This window comes from Coptis chinensis, chromosome 6, assembly GCF_015680905.1.
Source record: "Coptis chinensis isolate HL-2020 chromosome 6, ASM1568090v1, whole genome shotgun sequence".
NCBI lineage: Eukaryota > Viridiplantae > Streptophyta > Magnoliopsida > Ranunculales > Ranunculaceae > Coptis > Coptis chinensis.
In genome coordinates, this window is record NC_141461.1 from 3834004 (window position 1) to 3859922 (window position 25919).

Consider the following 25919-nt stretch of genomic DNA (forward strand, 5'->3'; position numbering starts at 1 on the left):
CAGTTAAGTCTGATATATAGTCATACTTAGAACATTATACCGTAGATCGGAGACAAGAATGTACTTCCTGGAGGCTTGGACTATGGTGCCTTTCCAAGGTATCTCTCTCACCATCGACAAGTAAATCCTCCCCGGCTACTGATAATGATTACTAACCAGTAAGCACCAACAAGGGGTGTAATTTTCTTAAAACGCCTCAATACTGGTTTAAGTACAGAATATATCATTTAAGCCAGAATCTGGAACGTTAATGTAGGACTAGGGCACCTGGTGCCATCACCCTTACAGGCAGGGTAGACCCTTTCCAGCGGTCATCACTTTCCCTTGCAATCTTTCATATACAACTTTTTGTTTCTAGCATATTTCTCTCAAAAACTCTTTATTTTGAGTGGAATTAGTAACTTGGTACTCACAAGTTTCATTCTCTCAGTGAAGGTCTGTATACACCTGTTAAGATATATTGTAGTTCATATCTTTTATCAGCTGCATGCACTTAGAAAAGCTTTAATCCACAAAAACTGCCCACAATCACGAATAGATGCTTATTTTTCCACCCATCAGTAAAGGGCTATAATATAGACAACGAGAAGAATAACCTCATATCAAATAAAAAGTGGAGGGAAAGAATTTGAATGTCAGGCCTTAAACCATTACAGATGAGAAGTTAAATCTGAAGACAAGATAAGAAATTCAACATAAATTATTAATAATCACATTAAGCAAAATTATATCACTGCCCATGTCTACTCATTCTTTCCTGACAATAAAATCTCTATTTACCAGCAAAAGTGCATTAAACATTAGGAATCAAATATCTATAGGAGAACACACAACTTTCTCACTGAAGAAAAGGGACACAGCCAGTCACCTACAAGTAATCTAATGTAGTAAAATTGTGTTTGATGAGACAGCAAAGCATCGCATTTTCCTGTATGAGAAAATATCCAAGTGTCTCTGAGATTCTCTATGGAAAAGATGTTTCTCTCATTGAAGGAAAATACAACCAGTGCAAATAAAGGGTTTCTGTATCTATTTTTGGACATATCAAATATCCTTTTATTTACTTTAAGCTTTCTGTGAAGCCCTTTTCGTCATAATCACTCTCAATCCAATCCAATCCAAGCCTGCACCGACATTACAGGATTGAATGTAGTTCAACTTGGACTTTGCTCATGGAACTATTTACATTGGAGTCCAAGTATTGTGAAATTCTGAGAAATTTTGAGTGCCTGATGATGTATGTACACTTTCATCACCTCTTGAGGTCAGCGTCTCTACATGTGTTGGTTCTCTTGGCCTTTTGAATGTACTGCCAGTGCCAGAACCTTTTCCTGTTTACATTCCAGGGAGAAGCATCACGAATTAGCACTGCTTTAACCAAACATCTCTGGACCAACACGACAAGCAACTTAGTTATTATATTACTGTTCAACTTTTTGGAAGTCCTTCAATACATAATGAGAACTCAACAGTATCAGGTTTCACAAACAGAAACTATAGGATTTGGAGTGATTCCGCAAGACGATCAAAATTTACAGGTGTATGACACAAAAATTGAAGAACATTAAACTTATTATCGACACTATTTAGTGAAAAATGGCTAGACAGACCAATGGACTCAATGACTTGATACTTGAACTCGTGCATCATCACATTGCATATATTGAGGAAGCATTATAATGCTCGTGTAGTGTATAATAAGTAGCTAAATGCATGGCTTTCTTTAAGATAAAAAAAGGTTTTTGAAAGTAGTTGTTTTAGTCAGGATATTTCCGACACTGAATGTGTCATTTTTCATTTTATGGATTCTCCTTACAAACTCCCTTTCAGGAAAAACATTGTTCACGTGTGCCAATTTTATGATACTTTATGATGCATGAGCATGGATTATTAATTAATTAGTAGTTTCTATTTTGTTTGGTTTCCTAATTCAATTAGGAATAGGAATTAGATGGTTTCCTATTTGGTTTCCAATTAGGTTTAGTAGTTGTTTTCTTATATAAAGGTATCTAGGCCTTCATTGTTGGATTGATTATTATTGATTATTAATTCTTTGTGAATTGTTCTTCATGTTTGAAAGTTTAAACCCTAGATTTAGGTATTTGATTTATTAAATCTTATTGATGTTCATCAATTGTTGAAGCTTACGCCAACAAGATACATCACTTTACCTTCTATAATTGAGCCTTATTAGTTCCAAACAAATTTTGGTCAGCTGCTGTAAAAAAGTTATAGGAAACTATATATATTTAAGAGTGCAAAATTAGATCTGACATGTACCTTTGCATGCAAGGATATAAGGAGAATCACGGGGTCTTTTAGCACATATTGAATTTCCACTTCCAGTAACATCAGATGTAAAAGAAGAGATTTCTTTTACAGAATTTGAGCTTTCCGAAATAGAAGCCTGAAATCGCATTGAAACAACAAATCAGATGATTTTGAATACACATAAGCTTAATCACAAACATTAAGTAGTTTACAGTAATTTTTGTGTTAGTTTCATATAAGAATGTATTTATGTTACTTCAGCAGGCAAGGAGGCGACCAGGAGCGTAGGATAAATCATGTCTAAATTATTAAGAGAACTTTCAAAACGTAGGTAGAAAATTTCATTTGGAGTACAAGAATTGTAGCAAAGATGCCTAAAAATCTCTCTAGATTGGAACCCTATGTTGTTGAATGTAGCATAGCTAGGATGTCATTATATAGACAAGAATATATGGATGCATCAGTGGCTAAACAGGTAGAATATGATAATATGTAAATAATAATCATATGGAAAGGAATAATACTTTTTTCACTTGCACTGACCTGACACGGATATTTACTTCGTGAAGACATCTGGATTGCCAGAAAATGCACCCTCCCTGGAGTTAAAAGCATAGGTAAGCAAAAGAATATAACAGTTCAATAGTATAAGCAAAGTGACAAATGAAGAGAAGGCTTAAAGTGGTATGAATCTGAACATGCACACCAATTCTTACAAAGATTTATTTGTTGAAAAACACTGCTTCACTAAATTCTCTTTCAATTCATTTGTATCCCCTGTGTCCTGGATCATGTCGTCTTTTACTGATTGAAGAGAACAGATTTGATTATTTTGGGATTGTAAAGACCAATATGATGATCCCATGTAGGTTTTACGAATGCAGGAAGCCTTGTTTTCGGTTCTATGTGAGCTTGCTTCTGACTCTTCTTCTTTGGAAGAAACCTGAGGCTTGAGAAGAACACTCCCATGACCTATCTCAGATTGAAATGACAAATCATCCCTCTCAAATAGCAGCAGCTCTTCTGAAAATTCAGAATTATAAGATGAATCTTGCTGTTGTAAAATAGACACGAGGTCTTGTCTGAGTTTCTCAACAGGTGATGGACTATGGCATCTAAGATCTTGTCTGAGATTCTCAATAGGTGGCGGACTACAGCGTCTAACCCTCGTCCTCTTTTTTGAAGGAATCTGAACGTCATAGAAACTTGATTCAAATGGGCCTGCAAACCATAACGTCACCAGATCAGTAGAGATGAACTGAAGCAAAGTTTACAATATATTATTACAATGAAGATTGTGATACATGCAATAGCACCTCTACTCCAAATGGAATAACAGTAGATTACATTAGTCGGGAGTGGAAACCCCACTTTTGTGCCAAAGCAAGGACTGAGTACAAAGTAATGAAAGTATGACTGTTTGCTGATAGGGAAAAACCTCAGATTTTATCGGATATTTGTTATTGTCAATTCATTCGCATATCCTTTTCTTTAGTAATTTCACCAATATGAATGTTCGCTGGTGGAAAAATTCAAGGAGTATCAAAGCTCGCATATTAGGAAGCTATTGGAGAACAGAATCCAGGAGAAGGCCATCAGACAGAGGAACAACTGCTTAGGGAAAAATCTAGTCTGAAGCTGTACTGGAACAGAGGAAGAATGTATTCCACATAGAAGCAGATGCAGATGATGAGAACAAAGACGACTTAGATTACTTAAATTCTATGATGTAGTCCTGTAACAGTCCACTTCATACTTCCGTGTCAGTATTCTGCCCACTTAGCAATCTAGACCGAGCCCACAGGCCACAGTTTGGCCTCATCCTTGGGCATAGGGTTTTGCAAAGACGCCTAGAGACATCAATATGTGGTAGATCATTACTATATATCCAAGAGCTAGGACAGCTTGCAAAATGGTGTTGGACTAACCTGAGATTTCATTCCCATCTGTGCTCCCAAACTGAACACAGCTCTCAGAAATTGATATTGCAGATCCTGAACTAGATTTGTTGCTTGCGTCATCTTCAAAAGATGACGGATATGCTGCATAGGAAGGACCATCTTCCACTTTACTTTCATTGTGAACTTTTATGTAACTGTTCTTATACTTTGTCAGTGGTGGTAACTTATCCTTTCGGGAGTATCTTGAGCCCTCATAGTCGGGGGGTGTGAATACACGAGCTTGTATAGGAAAATAATTGACAAGTGAGCCCTTTGTCCTCCATCTTGATCCGCATGCATTGCACAAAACTGGCTTCTCAGGAGGTCCATTCCTCCAAAGTGGAGTGCCTGTGTCATTGGACAACCATCAGCAAATGTATAAGGGGAAGTTTGTAGAGCCAATTGTATACTTTCATGATCATCCAACATAGGAAACAGCTGGGGTGACAGTAAAAATATTTGACACCTTAAAGGCTTAAAGGAATCTGGCCGGATTAATCTCTGATGTTTAAGTCTAGAACCAAGAACGAGGCATTTACAACGATAGATAAAGGAAAGTAAATAATTGCACACAAACACTCTGGCATCAACTGATGATGTAATATCAAAGGATAAATTGCAAAAGTAGCCCAAAAGAATGAAACTCAAATAGTTTATCAAAGGATAAAGGAAGATATAAGAATCATCTTAGTTTAGCTTATGAACATCTATAAAAGTTATTGGATATATATTGATGGATTGACCCAAATTTCCGTCGAGATAAACAATATTTGAAGCATGTTGGCAGCACTTAACCAACTTACAAATAGACAGTTTTGCTTATCTAGAACATATAGAGCAGCTCAGGACCTCATGTGAAGTTTATTAAGTGAAAATATATTTCCCTCTCTACCGGGATAGGCAACTAAGTATTAGAAAAATTGACAGGAAGACTTGTTTATCCAGTGATTGGTATACACTATACACTGAAACCATGTACATAAAGAGAAGACTTAGGGCGAAGGAGAGAAATACCATTCTCTCTATCTAAATCATTAGTTATAGATGGACTCAAGTAATGCTAAGCTGGTCTTAGAAACAAAGCAAAATCAAGCCTTAAAATGGATATTAGAAGAGTTAGGATCAGCTATTTTGAATGCAGAGTACTAACACACAAGTTTCCCTTATTCTAGAACTTTCAAGGTGCCTGGCTCAAACACTTCGTGCTACTGTCGGACTCCGACACATGTATCCGTGTGAATTTAACTTAGAGCAATATGATTCAAACCGAAATCTCAACTAGGCAATTATACAAGCACTGATGCTGAGCAAGTTTTTTTCATGGCATTAAGGGCCATAGACTTTCAAGGCCATACGAAGGAGTAAGCCAAGGACCTGATCCTGTATGGATTTTAAGACTTCTAACTCATAATTTTTCGGTTTAATGTAGACAATCACAAGTGAACCTTACACCTAGTGATACAAATATACAATTAGGCAAAACGACACCATTTGGATTTCAACAAGGATAAAGATTTTCAGTCACATTTAGTTTCTTAACACAATATATAATGACCAACAAAAGTAATAAAGTCCACCTTGCATTTTTCACACCCGTTAGTTGTTACAAATTTCAGCTCAGGAACAAGTTGTAATCAACAATTTTCAATTCTCCCTAGTTAATGAAGAAGAACAGACATCTTGAACCAGCTAAAGCAAAGTAAACACACTAAAAAGGCTAACAGACTCACTTGTAACTCCACAATGACAACATGGTCCTTGTTTTCCCATACACTTTCTTCTTGGTTTCTCTAGAGACTTCAGTCTCAATACAGGAACTAGTCCAACAACACAAAAACTGCAAAAAGATAAAAAAAAATCAAACAAAAAAATCCCAGAAACCAGACAAATGAAAAAGAGTCCAATTTTTAGCAGAAATGGAAGAAGCCCATTATGATATAGAACATTGGTATTCATATTCAAAAAAAAAAAGAATTCCCCAAGGTGAAATTATACACTTACAGATACACCCTCAATTCTTCTTCATATTCTCTTATTCATTTTTGTTTTCTTTGTAATGTTTAAAGAAAAAAAAAAAGTGTTTTTTAGTTAAAGAAGAAGTTTCAGTGACATTTACGAGGGAAAGGAAACAAAGAGTAGTACAAAAAATAAACAACAACAAAGTGTCATTTTTAACAAGAAAGCAAAGGAACACACTTTGGGCTGTTAGAGATATAGATGAATAAGAACAAGTCAGTTGAAGAAGAAGAAGAAGAAGAGAATGGGAAAAGACATGGGGGTGGTTTGGTATTGTATTGGGTTTACTTTCCTTTTTCTTCCTTTCACTTTCTTTTCTTTCTCTTTCTTGTTTTTATTATTTAAACTACTCTATACAAGAGTTGGCTCAAATGAGGACTTTGGTGGAAGTGGAACTCCATTCACCATTTCTTCTCTCTCTCTTTTTTTCATAAAAATGACTGGCATTATTACTTCCATTAGTCCTTTTCAATTTTTCTTTTTCTCATTTTCCATTTTCTCAAAATGATTCCAAGTTTTTCAAATGTACCATCTAGTTTTTTTTTTAGCTTTGCAGTACTGATCCCTGTGTGGGCAACTGGGTATATGATAAATGATATATGACAAAGGCACAATACTCTCATTGTGCCTTAGGCGTGTGTGTGCGTCTGATTGAAGTGAGGTGTTTTAATAATAAAAAAAAATAAATATATCAAATAAAAATAATATAAATATTAAATATGACATGAATTATCACTGATTTGCTTAGTCAAACTTTAAAATTAATTTTATGTGATTGTAAACATAAAATCATTGTAGACATTTAAAAGAAAAATCTTAAACAATAAGTAAATAGCAAAATAAAATTCGTATTTCTTAATACAATCTAGCTCGACTTTAATAAACTAAAATAATAAATCAATCGAATTGAACCAAATGAGTTCTTCATGAAATAGAACATGTGATTCAAATTCTAGAATTCTGTAAAACTTCATTTAATTTATCTTTGTGTCTTCTCTCAATCCATACAACTTAACAAAAAATTAGTCAAAATAAAGTTTAGAGTGTACTTCAAAGCCCCGGGATTAGTCAAGGTGCGTGTAAGCTGGCCCGAACACCCGGTTAGCAAAAAAAAATGTACTCCAAAATGAAACTTATTAAATTTGTACAATTTATTGTACCATACAACAATTAGATCAAGTGTAAATGTGTCATGTATAGCAAAAATTGTAAAAAAAACAAAAAAAATTGTAAAATTAATAATCAGGCGCGCTTTCAGGCCTCAAGCGTCTCAACAAAAGATGCAAAAAGACACAAAAAACTCGCGCCTTATGTTACCTCCCGCACCTTGGTCAAGACGAGGCACTAAAGTGCACCTCTCCGCATCTCGCAGCTTAGGTGCGCGCTTCTTTGCGCCTTGACTACATTGATATTTTTCGTGTCGAAAAAAGTATAGATATTCGACAATTGATTGATTAATAATTAATTTTGAATCAGTCAAAGAGTCACAAATAATCCTTGACATTGGTCATAATTCTTATCAATTGCTGATTATGACAATCTTGGGTTGTTCACAATGATGTTTAACAATAAAATTTTTAAGTTTTGGAGGCATGAATATGAGAAAATATATATATGGTATTCTAAAACATGGCACTTTGTGAGAGAAGGGAATAATATATAATGTCAGATTTTATGGCTCCACTCAAATTTCATCCCTCTTCTTTGGCTAGGCAGATGCAATGGATTTGAAACTTTCAAAGTTGGAAAAGTACTCTCATGGTAATCCATATATTTAGAAATTAACAAAGATCATGTTTAGAGTAATATTTATTTTCCATAGATTTTTCCTAAAATCTATACTCGGTATAAGGAACAATTCTTAGGATCATGATTTATCCCACATATTTGAGAGGTTGTTTCATGTTTGGAGTTATTTCCTTTTTCTAGTCTGTCATTTTCCACACTTTTGATTTTCTTGTTACTGAACTTAAACTAACATTTATATCCTATCTAAAAGTTTTGTAAATCAATAATGCTACACCATTTTCACTATGTTCATTATCATTTTATTTTTTTAGTTTTGATATTTTCGTAAATTGTGAAATTTTGACAATATCAACATTTTGTACCATGGATAAAAGTAAAAACTGTACCTAGGTTGTCTAGAATCTAGATGAAGAGGGTCAAACACCATTACTTTGGCTAGTGAAATGGGAATTTCTGGCGTATAATGTATATATTATATATGTGTTACATCAACTACAATAATGCATTGCTGGGGTGGGAATTAAACCCTTAGGATATGATGCCCTTACATCAACAGTTGCCCCACCAAGACCAATGCAACTTCTACCTAATATACCACATCACGTACCCAGACGAGCGTGAAGGTGCCGAACGACTACACAGTCTATAATATGTCATTCATACTTCATAGTGCATTTCATGTCTGGCATTTTATTGCTCGAACAAAGTTCCCTTTGTTTTGAATCTGAAAACAACTTAGCCCATTGTTTTCGTCCCTGTGAAATCAACCATTGACATTCTTGTCATTGCTCTCAAGTCTCAACAGCCACTCAATGGAAGTACCTTCAAATCCACTCTCTAGTCATGCACGCACTTCATGGTTCATGACTTTGAACTGAAGATGATTCCTATTTAATTTGCTGGTTAAGCCATGAGGTCCATATATATGCAATAATAGCTCCTGATCTGAAGGTCAAGGGGTCTGGTTCTGATGTTCTATGCTTTGTACTGGACCTGGTTTTACTATTTATAGCCCACCATATTCGATCATAGTTACTATTTAGCATAGTCACAAAAAATTTATGATTTTTTCAAAAACATGTAAAAAGTCTCTGAATTTACTAGTTATTAAATTTCTAAACGAATAAACAGTAAAAATGGTAAAAGTCTTATAATTCTTGATGTTTACCGATTTTTAGCGATTTTTTTTTATGATAGATAATTTTCTATTAATTTATTTTAATATTTTATTTTTTGAATTGCAAATATTTGTAGGATATCGTAAGATATAACAAGACTTTACATATATATTTACAAATTTTGAATTTGATATATGTTTGAAATAACTCTGACATGATGCACAATCACACACTACATACTATTTTATGTTTTAATTATTTATGACTTTTCCGATTTTTATTTTATTTTTTACCAAATTTATACGAATTAACGATTTCATCTCGCCGAATTAATCTGGAATTCTGAATTTGTGATTATGCTATTATTTAGTACTCTGTGGGTCATTGTCCAATACACATTCAAACAAAATTGACGCCATGAATCCATGATAAATTGCAAAACTGTGTGCAAAACTGCAAACACAACAACGTGACACAGATTTTTTCTAGTAAAGCAATTCACCTAAACCTTCGTTTTTTCGCTGAGTAGTCATAATCTCCTCCTAAATTTGAGGAAGAGCAAAAAATGGAGTGGGCTAGACTGCTAGAGTGATAGACACCCCATTGTTAAAAAAAAAATCAATGGGCGAGCCATTGACTATGTACAAGTCCTGTTCACGCATTGAGACTTGGGGTTGAATTATATTCATCGAGGCATCGAGCTCACATATTACGAATCACGAGGAAAACGAAAAGGAGAAGGACCACGAAAAATTCGATGGTCCCATGATCAGATAAATTCTTTTTGTGAACGACCAAACCGTTTCACAACCACAAAATAACAGAAAAAACCAACCGTTTCACTCTCGTCACACTTCAATGGCATTCTCATCTCCTTCTTCACTTTCCACCTTAGCAGTACCAACACTCATTCAAAACTCAACTTCTACTCTCTTTCCTCTTCAACGTCTGCTTCTTCACTCTTCAACTAATAACACAAGTATCAGAACAAATGAGCTTTCTTTGAAGATTACTACTCATAGTGAGAAATGGAGAGCTGGTGTTTCTTTTATTCCTTCGTTTTTTAAGACTAAGAAAGATGTTAAAGCCTTAAAAGAAGAGTTGTTGGAAGCAATTTCTTTACTTGATCGTGGTGCTGATGCTACTCCTGAAGACCAAGAACGAATTGATAAGGTGAGTTTTTTTATATTATTTTTTTCTAGTTTTAATGATTTTGAAGAGATTGGACTATGGATATTGATTATACTCGTTCATTTATTTTTTGTTGAAATGGTGATGTGAGAAGATGGCAAAGGAATTGGAAGCATTGAGTCCGGTAAAAGAGACACTCAAGTCTGATTTACTGAATGGTAAATGGGAACTTATTTATACCACCTCGACATCGATTTTGCAGACTCAGGTGTGTTGTTTGTGTTATAAAATCTATCAATATGGTCCCTTAAATTGCCGCCCAAAAATGCTCAAGGCGCCAAAAAAATCTCCCTAGGCGCGGCCCTTTAGTATTTTGTGGGATTTATTGAGATCCTTAAATCATGTACCATGAGACCATCAATTAATTAGAACAAATATAGTACGCCTATATGATCAGGCATCATATGTGGAGGCTTACCAACAAGTGGTGAATGTGTTGGTGCTCCAATTGGAAAACTATATCTGTCACTTGTTGCTTAATCTATCTGTTTCATTTTTGCATCTACTTTGCGTAGAACTATATTGATAGGTGAAATGAACTCACATGAATGGTGACAGGTGTATGTCCTTTAATCTGGGTGTGGCATACATTTTTGTGTGGTGATTTGAATATGACTAAGAGGGATAAGTTTATGACAGAGGCCAAAATTCCTGAGATCAAAGGTGAACTACCAGGCTATTAATGTGGATACTTTGAGGGCGCAGAACATGGAATCTGGGCCATTTTTTAATCAGGTTTGCTCACTCGATTTCTTAAGTTTGAAAGATTCTGTTTCTTTTGCGTGCTTGTGCTTATGCAATTAAAAAAACAACAACTACACTCTTTGTTAATTACTATGAGTCTATGGGAAGGTTGAGTGGTGTATAAAAAGTGTACCCTTAAACTCTGAAGCTCCACAGACTAAGCAAGCTTGTTATCATTGATTACTGGCTAGACACATCTTCAGCATATTTAACTGTGGTTGTCTTCAGCATATTTGACTGTGGATTTCATAATTAATTTTTGATAAATGTTTTCTAACCAGATATGGTCAGAACAACTAACAAAGACTTGCCACATGATAGAGATTGGTTAGGAGGAACTCACAAAAGGAAGCGAAAAAAATCCCCAAGAAATGTTTCAAATCAAACTTCACATGTCAAGGCATATCTTTACCCTTGGGAGTCCAAAACTCCAAATTAATTAGAACCTTAAGAAGACTTCTTTAAACCTTTCTTGTCGACCTACAGTTCAGTTCATTGGTACCCTCCAAAACCTTTTATGTGATCTTTCACATGTATATGTATATGATAATGTATATGCCCCAAAACTTTTTATACGATATGCAAATGATAACGTATATACTGTTACATTTTTGCAGGTAACAGCAGACTTAAAGCCTCTCAATGCAAGAAAAGTTGCTGTTAAATTCGATTACTTCAAGATTCTTGGCTTGGTAAGGATTAACTCCCCCTCTACTTAACTGATTATGATTTCAAGTTTGGAATGTACAGCATGTGATAAGTGTCTCGATCATTTTTGTGCAAGCTCTTATTATGGGCTTCTTCCTGGGAACGAGCAAATTTCCAGTCTCTTTGGGGCATCATTATGGCAAATGGATATATATATATATATATATATATATATATATATATATATATATATATATGTGTAACTTACTAACTTTTCCACACTCTTCCAGAGTATTAATTTGTTCAAAGTTAGAAACAAATTTGCACAAATTCAAAATGGGGAGTCCTTTAATATATGGAAGATGCCCGTAACCTTCCTTTGTTACGTTGTCCTTATACTGCACTTACTTTTCCTGCTAATTTGTTCACATCCATGCTAGCTATTAGACCTCTATTGAGTATAGCACCATGATAACACCTTAAATTGTTAGTGAGTGAAAATTTCCTCCTTATTTGCTACTGATATTTGGCCTACAGATACCTGTGAAAGCGCCTGATAGAGCAGCTGGTGAATTGGAAATCACCTATTTGGATGAAGATTTAAGGTAAAATCTGATCTAGACCTTATCTGTATACTTTAGTTTTTCGATTGTATCCAATGCAAAATTTGATCGTGTGTTTGTGTGCAGAATTTCAAGAGGTGACAAAGGGAATTTATTCATTCTCCAAATGATTGACCGATCTTATAGAGTACCTGTCTGATGTAAAATATCGCGCTCCATTGTAACTATTATATACTTGTAATCTTGTATATTTTGTTTCGATTCGAAAACAAGAGTAATACTCGTCACACTCCGATTGTCTCTCTACACACGGCTAAGTTTTTTCCAAAAAAAACTAGTGCTTTCTCCACACCCCATTGTAATTCAGAAGTCCAGCTATTCACTCTTTGCTCTTCACCGTGCTTACAACTCCACCAACACTCCTACCACTCATGCTCTCTGAAATTTCTCCCTCTCCCTCTCTTGTTATCTTAGATTAGTTTTGAGTCTCCCACAAAATTGTTGTTATTCCCACCAAATTTTCACTTTGAGAATGGACTCAAGTGGTGGAAGCAACATTCAAGATAAATTCTCCCGCCAAAATCAAAATGATAACTTTCAAAGTTTTCCGAGTGACATGGAATCAGCTTTAACACTACTGCAATCAAATTATTGTTCCGATGATGAACTTTACAACAATGTTGAAATTAGCTATCCCGATATGACCGAATCATTTACAACAATTGAGGTAATAATTTGAAAGCTTGTATTATTTATTTATTTTATCAATAACTTAGCAAAAAATAAATTTCATCAATAGTATCTAAGATCAAAGGTTTACGCAGATATTCGAAGATTGTCACTCGTTGATCCGATGGTATTTGACAGTTGGTATGACTGTTGGAGTTGTGGTTATGATATCAAAGTCTGATAATTCGGGACTTGGGCGAAGACCTAGAGTTTTCCTTAGTTGCGAAAGGAGTGGAAAATTTAGACCATCCGTAAAGCCGAAAATATTGAACAAAAAAACGAAAGAATATAAGCAATCCAGTTTGAAGAAATGTGACTGTCCATTTGTGTTGAAAGGAGAATTACAAAACTAAGGTGGATGGATAGTGAGTGTTATGTTTGGAACTCATAATCATACTATGAGAGAGCATCTTATAGGTCGTGCATTCATCGGAAGATTAAAAGCTGAAGAAAAATTGATTGTTCAAGATTTGTCTTTGAGTGGTGTTAAACTGCGTGAAATTTTACCCCTCTTGAAACAGAGAGATGACAATAATTTGTCAAACAAAAGTACTTTATACAATTATCGTCACAAGAATTAGTTGGTTCGGTTGAGTGGAAGAAACCAAATGTAAGAATTTCTAAGAAATTTAGATAAATTTGGTTACACAGAGTTTCATAGGGATAATCCAGTGACAAGTGAATGTAGAGATTTGTTGTTTGCACATCCCTAATCAGTTCATTTGGTAAAATGTTTTCCCGAGGTCATTATCATGGATTGCACGTACAAGACGAATGTGTTTAAGATGTCATTGTTTGAAGTTGTTGAGTTCACATCCACGATGAAGACATTCTGTATTGCTTTTGGGTATTTGGAGAGTGAGAAAGAATATTATTGCATTTGGGTTTTGAAGAGGTTGTGTGATATTCTGGACTACAAAGCTACTTCTATAAAGATAATTATGACTGATTGTGAGTTGTCACTTATGAATGTGATAGCAATAGTGTTTCCTGAAGCTACACACTTCTTATGTCGAGTTCACATCAAGAGGAACATTGAGACAGAGGCCAAAAAAACATTTGAGAAATTTGTTGAGTATGAACAATTTATGTTTATGTTTGAAACAGTGATAACAGCTCGTACTGAAGTTGAGTACTTGGAACACCTACGTTGTTTTAAACTTGAGTACAGAGATCATTATGATGTGGTGGAATACATAGAAGACCAGTGGCTTTCGAAGTACAAAGAAAGGTTTGCCTCGGCTTGAATAGATGTCCATATACATTTTGGTACTTCGAGTAGTAACCGAGTTGAAAGTATACATTCCTCTTTGAAGAGACATTTGGGTTCTAGCAATGGTAACTTCTACCGAAACTTTAATTTGATTAATAATCTCATGACAAACCAAGTGATAGAAATTGAAAGTTCTTTTAATAGGAGCTTGAATCTTTGGGATTATCGTTACAAACAAAACACATATGTGCAACTTAGAGGGTACATTTCTAGAGATGCATTGGATTTGATAGCAAAAGAGCTAATAAGGTCTATTAGAGTTTGGACAGATGAAATTCGTTGTCGTTGTGTTTACAAAAGTATGTATGAGCTTCCTTGTGCGCATGAGTTATATGTGAAATTGTTCTAATTGGTAGGGGAAGCATCCCCTTATCTTTGATACACCCTAGGTGGAGACAACTTAGTAGCACTCCGATTGATCTTCCTAATGGGTCCTTTGATATTCAGCCCGAGCTTGCACAAATTCAAAAGAAGTTTCAGTCGCTCTCAGATGAACAAAATGTTTTGATGCTGAAAAAGTGTGTAGAACTAGGTGATCCAAAGACAACTTTCATGAGAGAGCCTCGGGTTAACACCAATTTGAGGGGTAAGCCACCTGGAATAAAAATTGGTGTGAAGACTTGTAAAGGTAAAACTGACGCAAAGAGAGAGCCTTCAGTTTTCGAGTATGCACAAACAGTTGATGAACAAATTGCAAATCAAGAAAGCAAGAATAGTAAAGGCAAGAAGTTGGTACCATGTAAAAGAAAACCAAGAGGAACTCATATTCAAGTGTTTGTAGATTTACCTAAAATTGGGTCTAATTGGGATGATAGGTTACGTGACTTAAATCCATTGATACGAGACTTCATTGTGAATTGGCAAGATGTTGAACCGAATGGACATTGTGGATTTAGCGCGATTGCACGATGCTTAGGGTCTAATGGAGATTATGCATGGATTACTATGAGGGCTCTTATGTTGACAGAGTTGATTTCCCATGAGGTAGATTATACTATAATGATGGGTGGAGAAGAACGAAAAGAAGCGATCAAGACAAATCTACGATGTACAGTTCCGTATACGATGAACCCCAATAAATGGTTTGAACTTCCTTTAATGGGATTTTTAGCTGCTAATACTTTTCAGTGTGTCCTTGTCATCATTGGAGAGAAAGAATGTATGTCATACTTTCCTTTGTGGACTGCTCCTGATCTAACTCGGCAATAGGCCATGTTTCGGCAGTAAGCTACTTCAACACAACGAAAGCAATGGTAAAAAACGCACTAAGAAACAGAGAAATTTGATGTTGAGGGAGATGAAACTGAACCAAATAATGGTCTGCCACGCATTCCAAGATCTATTCTTTAGGGATCAAGTTTCAACGTAGTTCCTATGAAAAATAATGTGGTATTTATATAGGTAGAGTAGAGAGTCCTTGTAGCTCAAGTAATCTTGTTGCTCGAGTAATTGTGATAGAATATAACCCGTCTAACCGATAATTATCTCTTTGATAAAAATGAATCTTGACATAAATCAATGTACATTAGTGGCAAGCCATGTGGCTAAGGTTCAATTTTAGACACGAAGTTAATAGGCCCGTACATTGATCCATGATATTGTAAATTGGGCTTTAGCCCTGTTGATTAAATGAATAAAATAGAGACCCCTACTAATAGACGTTTGCCACGTAGGTGGGGGTCGAAACACCGCCCCTTCTTTGTCATGCGAACAAAGTTCACATGGCAAAAAAGAGAAGAAAAATGAGCAAAATGTATAACGAAGTGTCGTGCGAAAGGAAATGAGAGGAAAATTGACTGTCGAAAAAATCGTGAATTATCGAGAACGAAAAAATGTCAAACTAACATATACGGAACGCAATGTAATTAAATAAAAGATGGCCGAAAAATGCACAGAAAAAAATAAAATATGCACGTAAATAAAATTGCAAAAGAATTCGATTGCCAAAAAACTGTAACCTAATTTAACGATAACGTAACAATATGAAAGATGATTTCGACAACGCGATGCCGCCGAATAGCGATACTAGTATAGACCGTTGAAATTATAATGAGGGGCAATATAGTAATAATAGTAATAAAAGGAAGTTAAACATTAATCGGACTCAAAGTGTTCGGATGAGATAAGAATGTGGAGTAGATAAGAATTGAGAGTAGAGATGAAGTTGGAAGGAGTTGGAGTTAGAGAAGAATCCTACCAAAGAATGGAAAACTAGCTCGGAAACCCGATATAAGTGTTGCGCTTATCAAACAGACGTGGTCAAGACTCCCTGAAGTCGCAGTACTGCCGATCTAGAACGCTGTGTTTCGTCTTCGCGTAGACTAGCAGGTACGTTCTATCTCCAGCAAACTCTGTTTATATATAAACTTGCGTCGGTTTCCGGTTAGACTCGTATCGGTCGGCCAAGCAACAAAGCCCTTTGGTGGCGAGTTAACCGCGGCTTACCTCATAACGACGTGCTCTCGCCATGAAGCTTTGCGTGAACGAGGTACTCACGTGATCCAGATTTGAGATTTCTGAACAATCAAAAACGATCAAATATCGCATGGCGGTGCTGATTATTGTGGGTTGGACCACAAGTTGTTGAACTCTGGTGAGTTTGGTTGCAAAGTGGTGTCCCTCTTTAGATCAGCACCCCGTATAAAAAAATCAGCCGCTTCCATCAAACTGCCACTTTTCAGCTCATCTTGGATTTCGATGTTTGTGGTAAACAAACTTGGCGTGGTATGTTGCTGTCGTTTTTCTTTATTTATTTATTTTATTTGTTATGCATGGCCTTTGAACTGTTGAATTTTGTCCTTAGGAATGTCAACATATGGTGGCAACCAAAAAATACGAACGTCGGTTTTCTTCATGAGCTGCTGTAGAAGACATGCTGAGATGGAGATACTGATGGCGCCTTAATTCAAAAACGGATATAAGCAAACATGATACGATACAGCGCCAGTAAAGGAAGGGCACTGTACCTGCTTTTCTTTAATTTGGTCCGGTGCACCCTTTTGGATAAAGCGAACCCGATTTTTGACCAATCTGACCCGATTTTTTTTTTCCCGCAGGTGAGAAACAATCGTATTATACGGGCGAAAGATAATCGAGAAGAAAAAACTGGATGACGATCGTAGATACGGTGAGGTGGAAAAAAGGTGACAAATACAACGAACACACGACGCCACGACGATGGTCACTTAAAGAACTACGGAAAATACTAGTACTCGAGAGATTTGAGATGGACGAAGTGTATGAATTTGAAACGAAAGTCGAAGAAGATGAAGTAGTAATGACTTACTCACAATTAAGTTGCGGGAGTACAATTCCGTTAAGCAAGGAAATTGTGCAATAATTGAGTTATATTGGGCTGCCGAAGAAGACGGATAAAAGTTCGGAGAATATGACAAAGCGGTGGCAAAAAAAATTCGATAACATGAAACAGGTATGTCAGTATTTTTTTTTCCCAGTTAGCTTCACATTTTGGATAAATTTGAAAGACTAACGAAAAGATTTGTATTGAAGAAATAATGACGCTGACGAAAATTTTCGCTAGGAAAATTTTTCGTAGAAAGATCGGCACAGTGCCTTAGAAAAAATAATGAAGCTAACGAAAATTTTCACTCGGAAAATTTTTCGTAGAAAGATCGGCACAATGCCTTAGAAAAAATAATGAAGCTGATGAAAATTTTCGCTCGGAAATTTTTTCATAAAAAGATTGGCACAATGCCTTAGAAAAAATAATGAAGCTGACGAAAATTATCGCTAGGAAAATTTATCGTAGAAAGATCGGTACAATGCCTTAGGAAAAATAATGAAGTTGATGTAAATTTTTGCTCAGAAAATTTCTCGGAGAAAGATCGGCACAATGTTTAAAAAATAATGAAGTCGGAAGATAGTTAACCGAAAGCGCTAGCGAAACGAATGCAGATTTCGAATAAGAAAACGAAGATTTAATAGAGCGACCGTAAGACAATTGACAGAGACAATTGATTAGGTAATTGTGTGAATGTAATACCATAGAGATAAAACTTCTTTTGATGAAAAATAAAAATAAAGATGGGTTTGGTATTGAATATTGTTGTTGTGTCAGATAATATACCTGAGGAATACTGACAATGTTGTAGATTTATGTAATTGAAATGAAATAGAACGAGATGCCCCCATGTAGAGAAAAACGCCCCCAATGCGTACTTAACTTTACAAAATTAGGCTAAGCGAGCATAAAAGCGTTCAAACTTAGGCTGACGAAGTTTAACGTGGTAACCTCGTCAGATTTTGTCGGAACGATAGTAATGGACTAAGCGAGCGTAAAAACGTTCAAACTTAGACTGACAAAGTTAAATGCGATAACTTCGTTAGATTTTGTCGTAGCGATATTAACGAACTAAGCGAGCGTAAAAACGTTCAAACTTAGACTAGCGAAGTTAAACATAGTAACTTCGTCAGATTTTGTCGTAGCGATAGTAATGAGTAAGCGAGCGTAAAAAACGTTCAAACTTAGACTGACAAAGCTAAATATGGTAACTTCGTCAGATTTTTTCGTAATGATAGTAATGAATTAAGCGAGTATAAAAACGTTCAAACTTAGATCGATTTTAAAAGATGCCCCCGCAAAAGTGATGTGTCAAGCCCTTCGCTTCTAACGGCGGCGGAGAGATAAGTCAATGAATCTGCATGACGTAAGTCATTTCGGGGTCTTTGAGTGATAGAAATACTATCAAATTATTGAGCAAGACTATGTATCAAACTAAGATAAGCCGCCATACGCTCATCTCTTGCTTCAAAAGACCCACCAAACTGATTTGCAATAAGGCGAGAATCCGTGTATAACTGGAGCTTTCGCCCCCCAGTGTCAAAGCTGTTCTCAAGGCACAAATGTCATCCTCATACTCGGCTTCGTTATTTGAAGTGGCGAAGCCAAGTCGCATAGATTTCCCAATCTTTTCTCCGCCGGGTTTAACAAAAACACATTCAATTCCCAACCCAGATTTATTATGGGAGCCATTTGAGTAAACAATACATAGGTTAATGGGTTTAGGAATTGCGTTTTCAAGTTGGTCTTCGTCGCCCCCAGTTATTGGCGGCAGAATGTCTTCCATAGATTCTTCTTGGCACAAAAAATCGTTAATAGGAGAATCATCAATCGGAAAATCAGCTACCAAAGAAGCCAGAGCATGTCCTTTTTCAGTAGTACGACTTTCAAAGACAATGCTATATGCATTAAGATAACTTTCCCATTCAGCTAATCTACTTGATTCTGATAAAAAAAAGACGGGTCTACCATCATCAATGAAAAGAACATCACTAACAGCTTGAGTTGTAGCTGCCAGGTATATACCACTAGGTTGACCCGTTGAAGGACTTGTCAATATAGGAGGACTGGCCAAGTATTTCTTCAGTTGTTGCAATGCCATCTCACAATCAATGTTCGAAGTTGTCGCCCTCTTTAAAGTCTCATTATCCTTCGATTTAACGACTATATTATCGATATAAGCCTCCATTATTTTTCCCAGCATATCGGAAAAAATTGTATTGAAGAGTAAAATCTATTTCACCTTAAGATTTAAAATGCATGACGCCCCGGTTGAGCCTATGTGGAAGATGGCACCCGCCATTACCTCTTACAAGAGAGTTAGAGATTTTAGGCGGTACACACTTTCGGTCCGACCGAGATTGTCTTTTCTTTATGCGTGTAACCAACCTATCTAGGGCCGGTAGTTTGTCCGGGATTGTGGTCTTTCCTCTAGTTATTTCAGGACACCTTTATCCCCTGGTGGCCTGGATGCGGGATGGCGATTTTTCTCAAATCTGCGAGGTCGGCCTTCCCCGTCGGTCGGTCCAGTCTAGGATGAATGTTTTCATTATACTTTCTTCCATGACGCCTTTTTTCCCCGTCTAGGATGGCGATTTTCTGCAAATCTGCGAGGTTGGCCTTCCCTGTCAAGTCGGTCCAGTCTGGGATGAAGTTTTTCCTTATACTTTCTTCCGTGATGCCTTTTCCCCCGCGGGCCGGACTCGTCTAGGATGGCGATTTTCCGCGAAATCTGCGAGGTCGGCCTTCCCGCCAGTCGGTCCAACTGGGATGAAGTTTTTCCTTATACTTTCTTCCGCGATGCCTTCTTCGGGCGTTTGTACCGCCAAGCCATGTAGCGGCGGCCGGCGCTTCTTTGCGCCGCCAAAACCTAGTAACAAAAAGCACGTAACTTTTCGCCACGTTGTTGCTTGATGTTCAAAAGTGAGTCGACATCCTTTGGCGCCTTGCAATTGTGGCGGAAACGATTAACAAACCGATTTTCTAGTTTATTGTATTGGTGAATTGATCTTGAAGGAAACTCACTAAACCGGTAATGCTTCTCCCTTTAGAGTTGATGGAAAGAGCTTACATATGGCGGATCATCTCCACCCCATAACACCAACTTATTTTTGAACGATAGAACATGCAAGCCGGGATCTCCTTCCAACTCATCATAAAGTTCAAAATCGGGTTGTTTGAAGTCGGGATGGTGGTAAGCTTCCCGAATGTCGGTTTTAAAACTTATCAAACGCCATCATTGATCGCCAAGTTTTTCATTCTTACATCCCTTGACTCTATCGTTAAGTTCTTTTGCAATCAACTCTTTCAATTTGTTGTTGCCGTTAGAGTTAAAGTATTGGCTCGAATAATTTGGGCGCTTTGGTCGTGCCCATGTGGAGAAGGATACCTTCCATTATCTCTTATTGGAGTTAGAGATCTTTGGTGGTACACACGATCAACTCCGGCCGGTGATTGTTTTGTCTATCCCAGTAACCCGGCTTGTCTAGGCGGTAGTCACCCTTGGCCGGGTGTCGGGTATAATTATACCACTTCTCCATGTTTTGTTGCTCTTATGCGGGATACCCGCCTCCCGGTCATGTCGGACATATCTCGGATGGCGGTCTTCCCGAAATTGCTTCTCGAGGTAAATCTTCCATTTGAGATTGGACATGTCTAGGGTAGTAGTTATCTCGCCAATCCGATTCTCCCATAAATCACGGGTAATAGGGTCATTACTCTTTAGAGTGTGCACCGGTTGATTGTGTTTGAGAAATAACACGTTGTTGAGGGCGATGAAGTGGATCTTCAAGCGGTCCGGTCCCATACTAATGGAATGGCTCAAGGCCCCTTCGTGGTCGCCGATGTTGTTGAATTTGCGAGCCTCGTCCCACCGCCTTTGCCTCTTTTGCGACTTCCTTCTCAAGTTCATATTTTAAATTTTTGACTTGTCGTAACTCACGCTCAACCGTATTAGGAGTGGCGGTAGCGGAGGCGGTGGTGGTGGCGGTGGCGCTGCTACGGTTGGATGTTAAGAATTGATCTTACCACTAGGAGCAATTTGATTGTTCAACGGTTCTTGCATTGGCCGATTTGAATTTCGAGGGTTGCAATTCCTATTAGCAGGAGGAATATGTTGACTATTTGGTCTACTTCTTGTGCTTACCATCTTGATTGTTTCACGTGATAATGAATTCTAAATTCTCCACAGACGGCGCCAATTATGTTTCGGCAGTAAACTACTTCAACACAACGAGAGCAATGGTAAAGAACGCACTAAGAAACAGAGGAATTTGATGTTGAGGGAGATGAACCCGAACCAAATAATGGGCCTCACGCATTACCCAAGATCTATTCTCTAGGGATCAAGTTTCAACGTAGTTCCTTATGAAAAATAATGTGGTATTTATATAGGTAGAGTAGAGAGTCCTTGTAGCTCAAGTAATCTTGTTGCTTGAGTAATTGTGATAGAATATAATAGCTAACCGATAATTATCTCTTTGATAAGAAATGAATCTTGACATAAATCAATGTACATTAGTGGCAAGCCATGTGGCTAAGGTTCAGCCTTAGACACGAGTTAATAAGCATGTACATTGATCCATGGTATTGTAAATTGGGCTTTAGCCCTGTTGATTAAATGAATAAAATAGAAACCCCTACTAATAGACGTTTGCCACGTAGGTGGGGGTCGAAACAGGCCACATTGGAGGAGGCACACATTTTGTGAAACTCGTGCTTGAAGATGATAGTCCTATTCCACCACTTGCTCCAGGATGGGAGTCATTTGCATGGATAGAAGCTTGGGATTGGGCAACTATAATGGGACCAAGGATCGTGAAGTGGTATAAAAGGGCCCCCAAAAAATGTTATGGATTTAGACTTTTCGTAACTATCTTTGTACTAACAATATTTTTTTGCTTTAATATTTATTTTGTGTATGTATATATACTGTTAGAAATTGCATAATGTATTAGAATATGTCAGAAATGGTATTAACTAGTTTTTGTTAAGTGCTGTGTAGATAGTATTAATATGTCAGAATATGTTAAGTGCTATGTAAATTGTATCAATTTGTTAGAATGTTAAGTGCTCTGTAAATGGTAGAATATGTCAGAATGTGTAATAATCTACTAATATGTCAAAAATTGTAATCTGTCAGAAAACTGTTAGAGATTGCTTCATGTGGACTTCGATCAGTTTGAGTTTATGACTATTTAGTACCACATACTATCATTTTTTTCCCTAAATGGTACATGTACTTTGTTTCTCGCCTATTAGTACCACGAACTCTTAATTTGGTTCAATTTAGTATCTCCGTCTATCTTCCATCCCAATCCGTCAAATTTGTTTAACGGGGACCTCAAGTGTTTAACCACGTGCCAAAGTAAAGATGATACATACTTTGGTATGCTATATATTATGTATCATTCTTACTTTAGCAGACCAAAACTTCTAGTAAGAATGGTGAGAACCAAATGATAATGGGGCTCAACAGGATGTTATGTAGTATGTATCATTCAGAAAATTGTATGCTACATAGTATGTATCATCCTTATTTTGGCAGACCAAAACTTCTAGTAAGAATGGTAAGAACCAAATGATAATGAGGCTCAACAGGATGCTATATAGTATGTATCATACAGAAAATAGTATGCTACATATTAATTATGTATCATCCTTACTTTGGCAGACCAAAACTTTCATTAAGAATTGTGAAAATCAAGTGATAATGGGGCTCAACATGATGCTATATAATATGTATCATCTAGAAAATGGTATGCTACATAGTGTATATCATCCACTGAGAAACCGAAAACTTGTGTGAATTAGGGCCCATAAATTAGCCGAGACTTATTGGGGTGTAATAAATCAGAAATTCACGAGATTTCAAACGGAATTTGGACATAGACTGTCGGTTGACACATCTATCTATATTAAATGACACACACTCACCAACTCGTCAGTCGAAAAACACACCTTCTTCTTCTCCATGGATTTCGGGTTGATCCATAAAAAAAGATATAATATTATTATTCTCTCACTTGTTCTTCTCCTAGTTTTTTCATCAGATATAAAACAAGTAAAATGCTCAATCCATTTCTACGACCATGACTCATTTAAAGAAGTCGGAAACTCTTTTCTTTTATCCGGTGGTAGTGAAGGCATTGTCTCATCTTCTGGATCTGATGAAACACGTTCTTTCATCAGGTATTTATATATGCATATTTATTTTCCTCTATTTCCACATTTTTAACTGATGTATTCAAGATCTGTAGGTTTGAGAACATTACATTTTGGAGAAATGAGGAAGCAGCTGAAAAGCATTCGCTAATACAAGCATTTATATTTGAAGCTGCTGATAGGGATAATATTGGTGGGTCTGCTTATGGTGGACAAAGGTCTATATGTTGTACACCTGATCTTGCTAAACTTGAAGGTTGTAAGCAAGGTGAAATTATTAGAAGGCCTTCTGCTACTAATGTTAAGTGGCCTATTGTGTTGAATACACACTTCAGTGGGAATGATAGGACAACTGTTATGGAAGCAACAGAGGTTGTTATTACAAAGACTGGGATGTATAATTTGTTTTTCGTGTCGTGTGATCCTGGTTTAAGGGGACTTGTGATGAGTGGAAAGACATTGTGGAAGAATCCTGATGGTTATTTACCTGGGAGGATGGCACCGTTAATGAACTTTTATGCAATTATGTCGCTTGCGTATTTGGTGCTTAGTGTTATTTGGTTTTCTCAGTATGTTAGGTTTCGGAAAGATATATTGCAAATACAGAACTGTGTTGCTCTTGTTATTGCTCTTGGTTTGTTTGAAATGACGCTTTGGTGGTTTGAGTATTCACGGTTTAATATTATGGGGACAAGGCCGGTTGGAATCACGACTTGGGTTGTCACAGTTGGTGCTGTGAGGAAAACTGTTTCTAGGCTTCTTATACTTTCTGTTTCCATGGGGTATGGTGTTGTACGACCTACTCTTGGCGGCCTTACCTCGAAAGTGCTTCTCCTGGGGGTAACCTACTTCTTGGCGTCTGAGTTATTGGATATTGCTGAGAATGTAGGAACCATCAATGATATATCGGGGAAAGCAAGACTCTTCTTGGTTCTTCCAGATGCATTCCTGGATGCATTTCTGATACTATGGATTTTCACTTCTCTTTCTAAGACGCTTGAACAGCTACAGGTATCTAAAATACTTATGAATTGAATAGAATAATAATTGAATAGCGACTATATAATCTGCTTCAAAAGCTATCAGCTTAAGGAATGCCTAGTAGTTGTTCAACGTTGTTATTTATGATCTCCTTCCGGTATGTTATATGCCTCTCGGTTTTACTTTTATTAAGTGTTCCCTTACATTGAATTACTATTTCACAGGCGAAGAGGAGTTCAGTGAAGTTGGATATCTATAGGAAATTTTCAAATGCATTAGCAATTGCTGTTATTGCTTCAGTTGTTTGGATTGGCTATGAGGTATGTTTCTTCACTTTGGAAGAGTTCAGTGAAGTTGTTATTGCTTCAAATGCTGTTATTTATGTGTTGAAAAATTATATAAAAAAAAACGCGTAATTTCTTCTCACTTGGGATATGCTTTTTTACGTAGACTTCTTGTAATGAGGTCACATTATCTGTCAAGACTGTTAGAGAAAATCTTAGGTTATCATCTCCTAGTTATGAACACGATGTTGTCCCTACAACCATATATAATTCTTGTCTTAAAGTCTCTGGTTTTCCTAAGAGAGGACTTCACACCTGTAGGTATACTTCAAAGCAACAGATCCCTTCAGCGAACGGTGGCAAAGTGCATGGATCATCACTGCTTTCTGGGATGTTCTTGCTTTTTTATTGCTCTGTGTTATCTGCTATCTTTGGGCCCCTTCTCAGAGTTCTCAACGGTGCGTTCATTTGATTTTTGTTATGCAGAATGGTCAAAAGACATGGGTCCTAGGTATTAATTTCTCATAACTAATATTTGTGTTTGCCAATCAGATATGCCTACTCGGAAGAAGCTGAGGAAGATTTTGAGGAGGAAGAAGCTCAATCTTTAACTAGAGGGCCACCAGAAGGAGATGTCAGTTTAGTTAAGCAAGAGAAGAATGTTGGAAACATCGTTCTTGATCTGGAAGACGACACTGGTGATGGAAAAAGACAATGACCGCCAAGAATCCTTGTAGAGATTGTAAGAATGTATTGTAAGAAGCACTTGCTCAAACAACAGATTTAGTAATTTAGAAGGTTTTGATTGAATTTTGTGTCTTCAGTTATTACATTTGAGTTGTCACAAGATCCCGTAATCCCATTTATGTTTAAGTTTTTCAATGGTCAGTACTATTTAGAGCCAATTTCACTCTAAAAGGCTTATCCTATCTGGTGAAAGCTCAAGTTA

General features: G+C 36.7%; 3 protein-coding genes across 4 annotated transcripts; 2 read left to right on the plus strand and 1 right to left on the minus strand.

The window, feature by feature from the left end:
* Positions 1 to 684: 684 nt before the first annotated feature.
* On the minus strand, positions 685 to 6784 carry LOC147490852 (GATA transcription factor 26-like). Of its 2 annotated transcripts, none has more exons than XM_086565250.1 (7): positions 6213 to 6784; positions 5942 to 6048; positions 4200 to 4559; positions 2988 to 3492; positions 2815 to 2870; positions 2281 to 2407; positions 685 to 1331 (listed from the first exon to the last, which is right to left on the minus strand). In XM_086565250.1, exons 2-5 carry the CDS (start codon positions 5979 to 5981, stop codon positions 2828 to 2830), a joined length of 948 nt encoding a protein of 315 aa, XP_086421376.1. In that variant the 5' UTR covers positions 5982 to 6048; positions 6213 to 6784; the 3' UTR covers positions 685 to 1331; positions 2281 to 2407; positions 2815 to 2827. The 2 variants fall into 2 exon arrangements, with proteins under 2 accessions (XP_086421376.1, XP_086421377.1); XM_086565251.1 differs by having other exon boundaries at positions 6408 to 6530.
* A 3111-nt stretch (positions 6785 to 9895) lies between these two features.
* Positions 9896 to 12527, plus strand: LOC147490853 (putative plastid-lipid-associated protein 4, chloroplastic). Its single transcript, XM_086565252.1, has 6 exons — positions 9896 to 10267; positions 10380 to 10493; positions 10925 to 11020; positions 11647 to 11721; positions 12215 to 12282; positions 12367 to 12527. Exons 1-6 carry the CDS (start codon positions 9953 to 9955, stop codon positions 12437 to 12439), a joined length of 741 nt encoding a protein of 246 aa, XP_086421378.1. The 5' UTR covers positions 9896 to 9952; the 3' UTR covers positions 12440 to 12527.
* Positions 12528 to 23466: 10939 nt separating this feature from the next.
* Positions 23467 to 25780, plus strand: LOC147490854 (Lung seven transmembrane receptor family protein). The gene is made up of 5 exons (XM_086565249.1): positions 23467 to 23732; positions 23801 to 24716; positions 24911 to 25006; positions 25292 to 25428; positions 25523 to 25780. Exons 1-5 carry the CDS (start codon positions 23515 to 23517, stop codon positions 25686 to 25688), a joined length of 1533 nt encoding a protein of 510 aa, XP_086421375.1. The 5' UTR covers positions 23467 to 23514; the 3' UTR covers positions 25689 to 25780.
* The last annotated feature ends 139 nt before the right edge of the window (positions 25781 to 25919 follow it).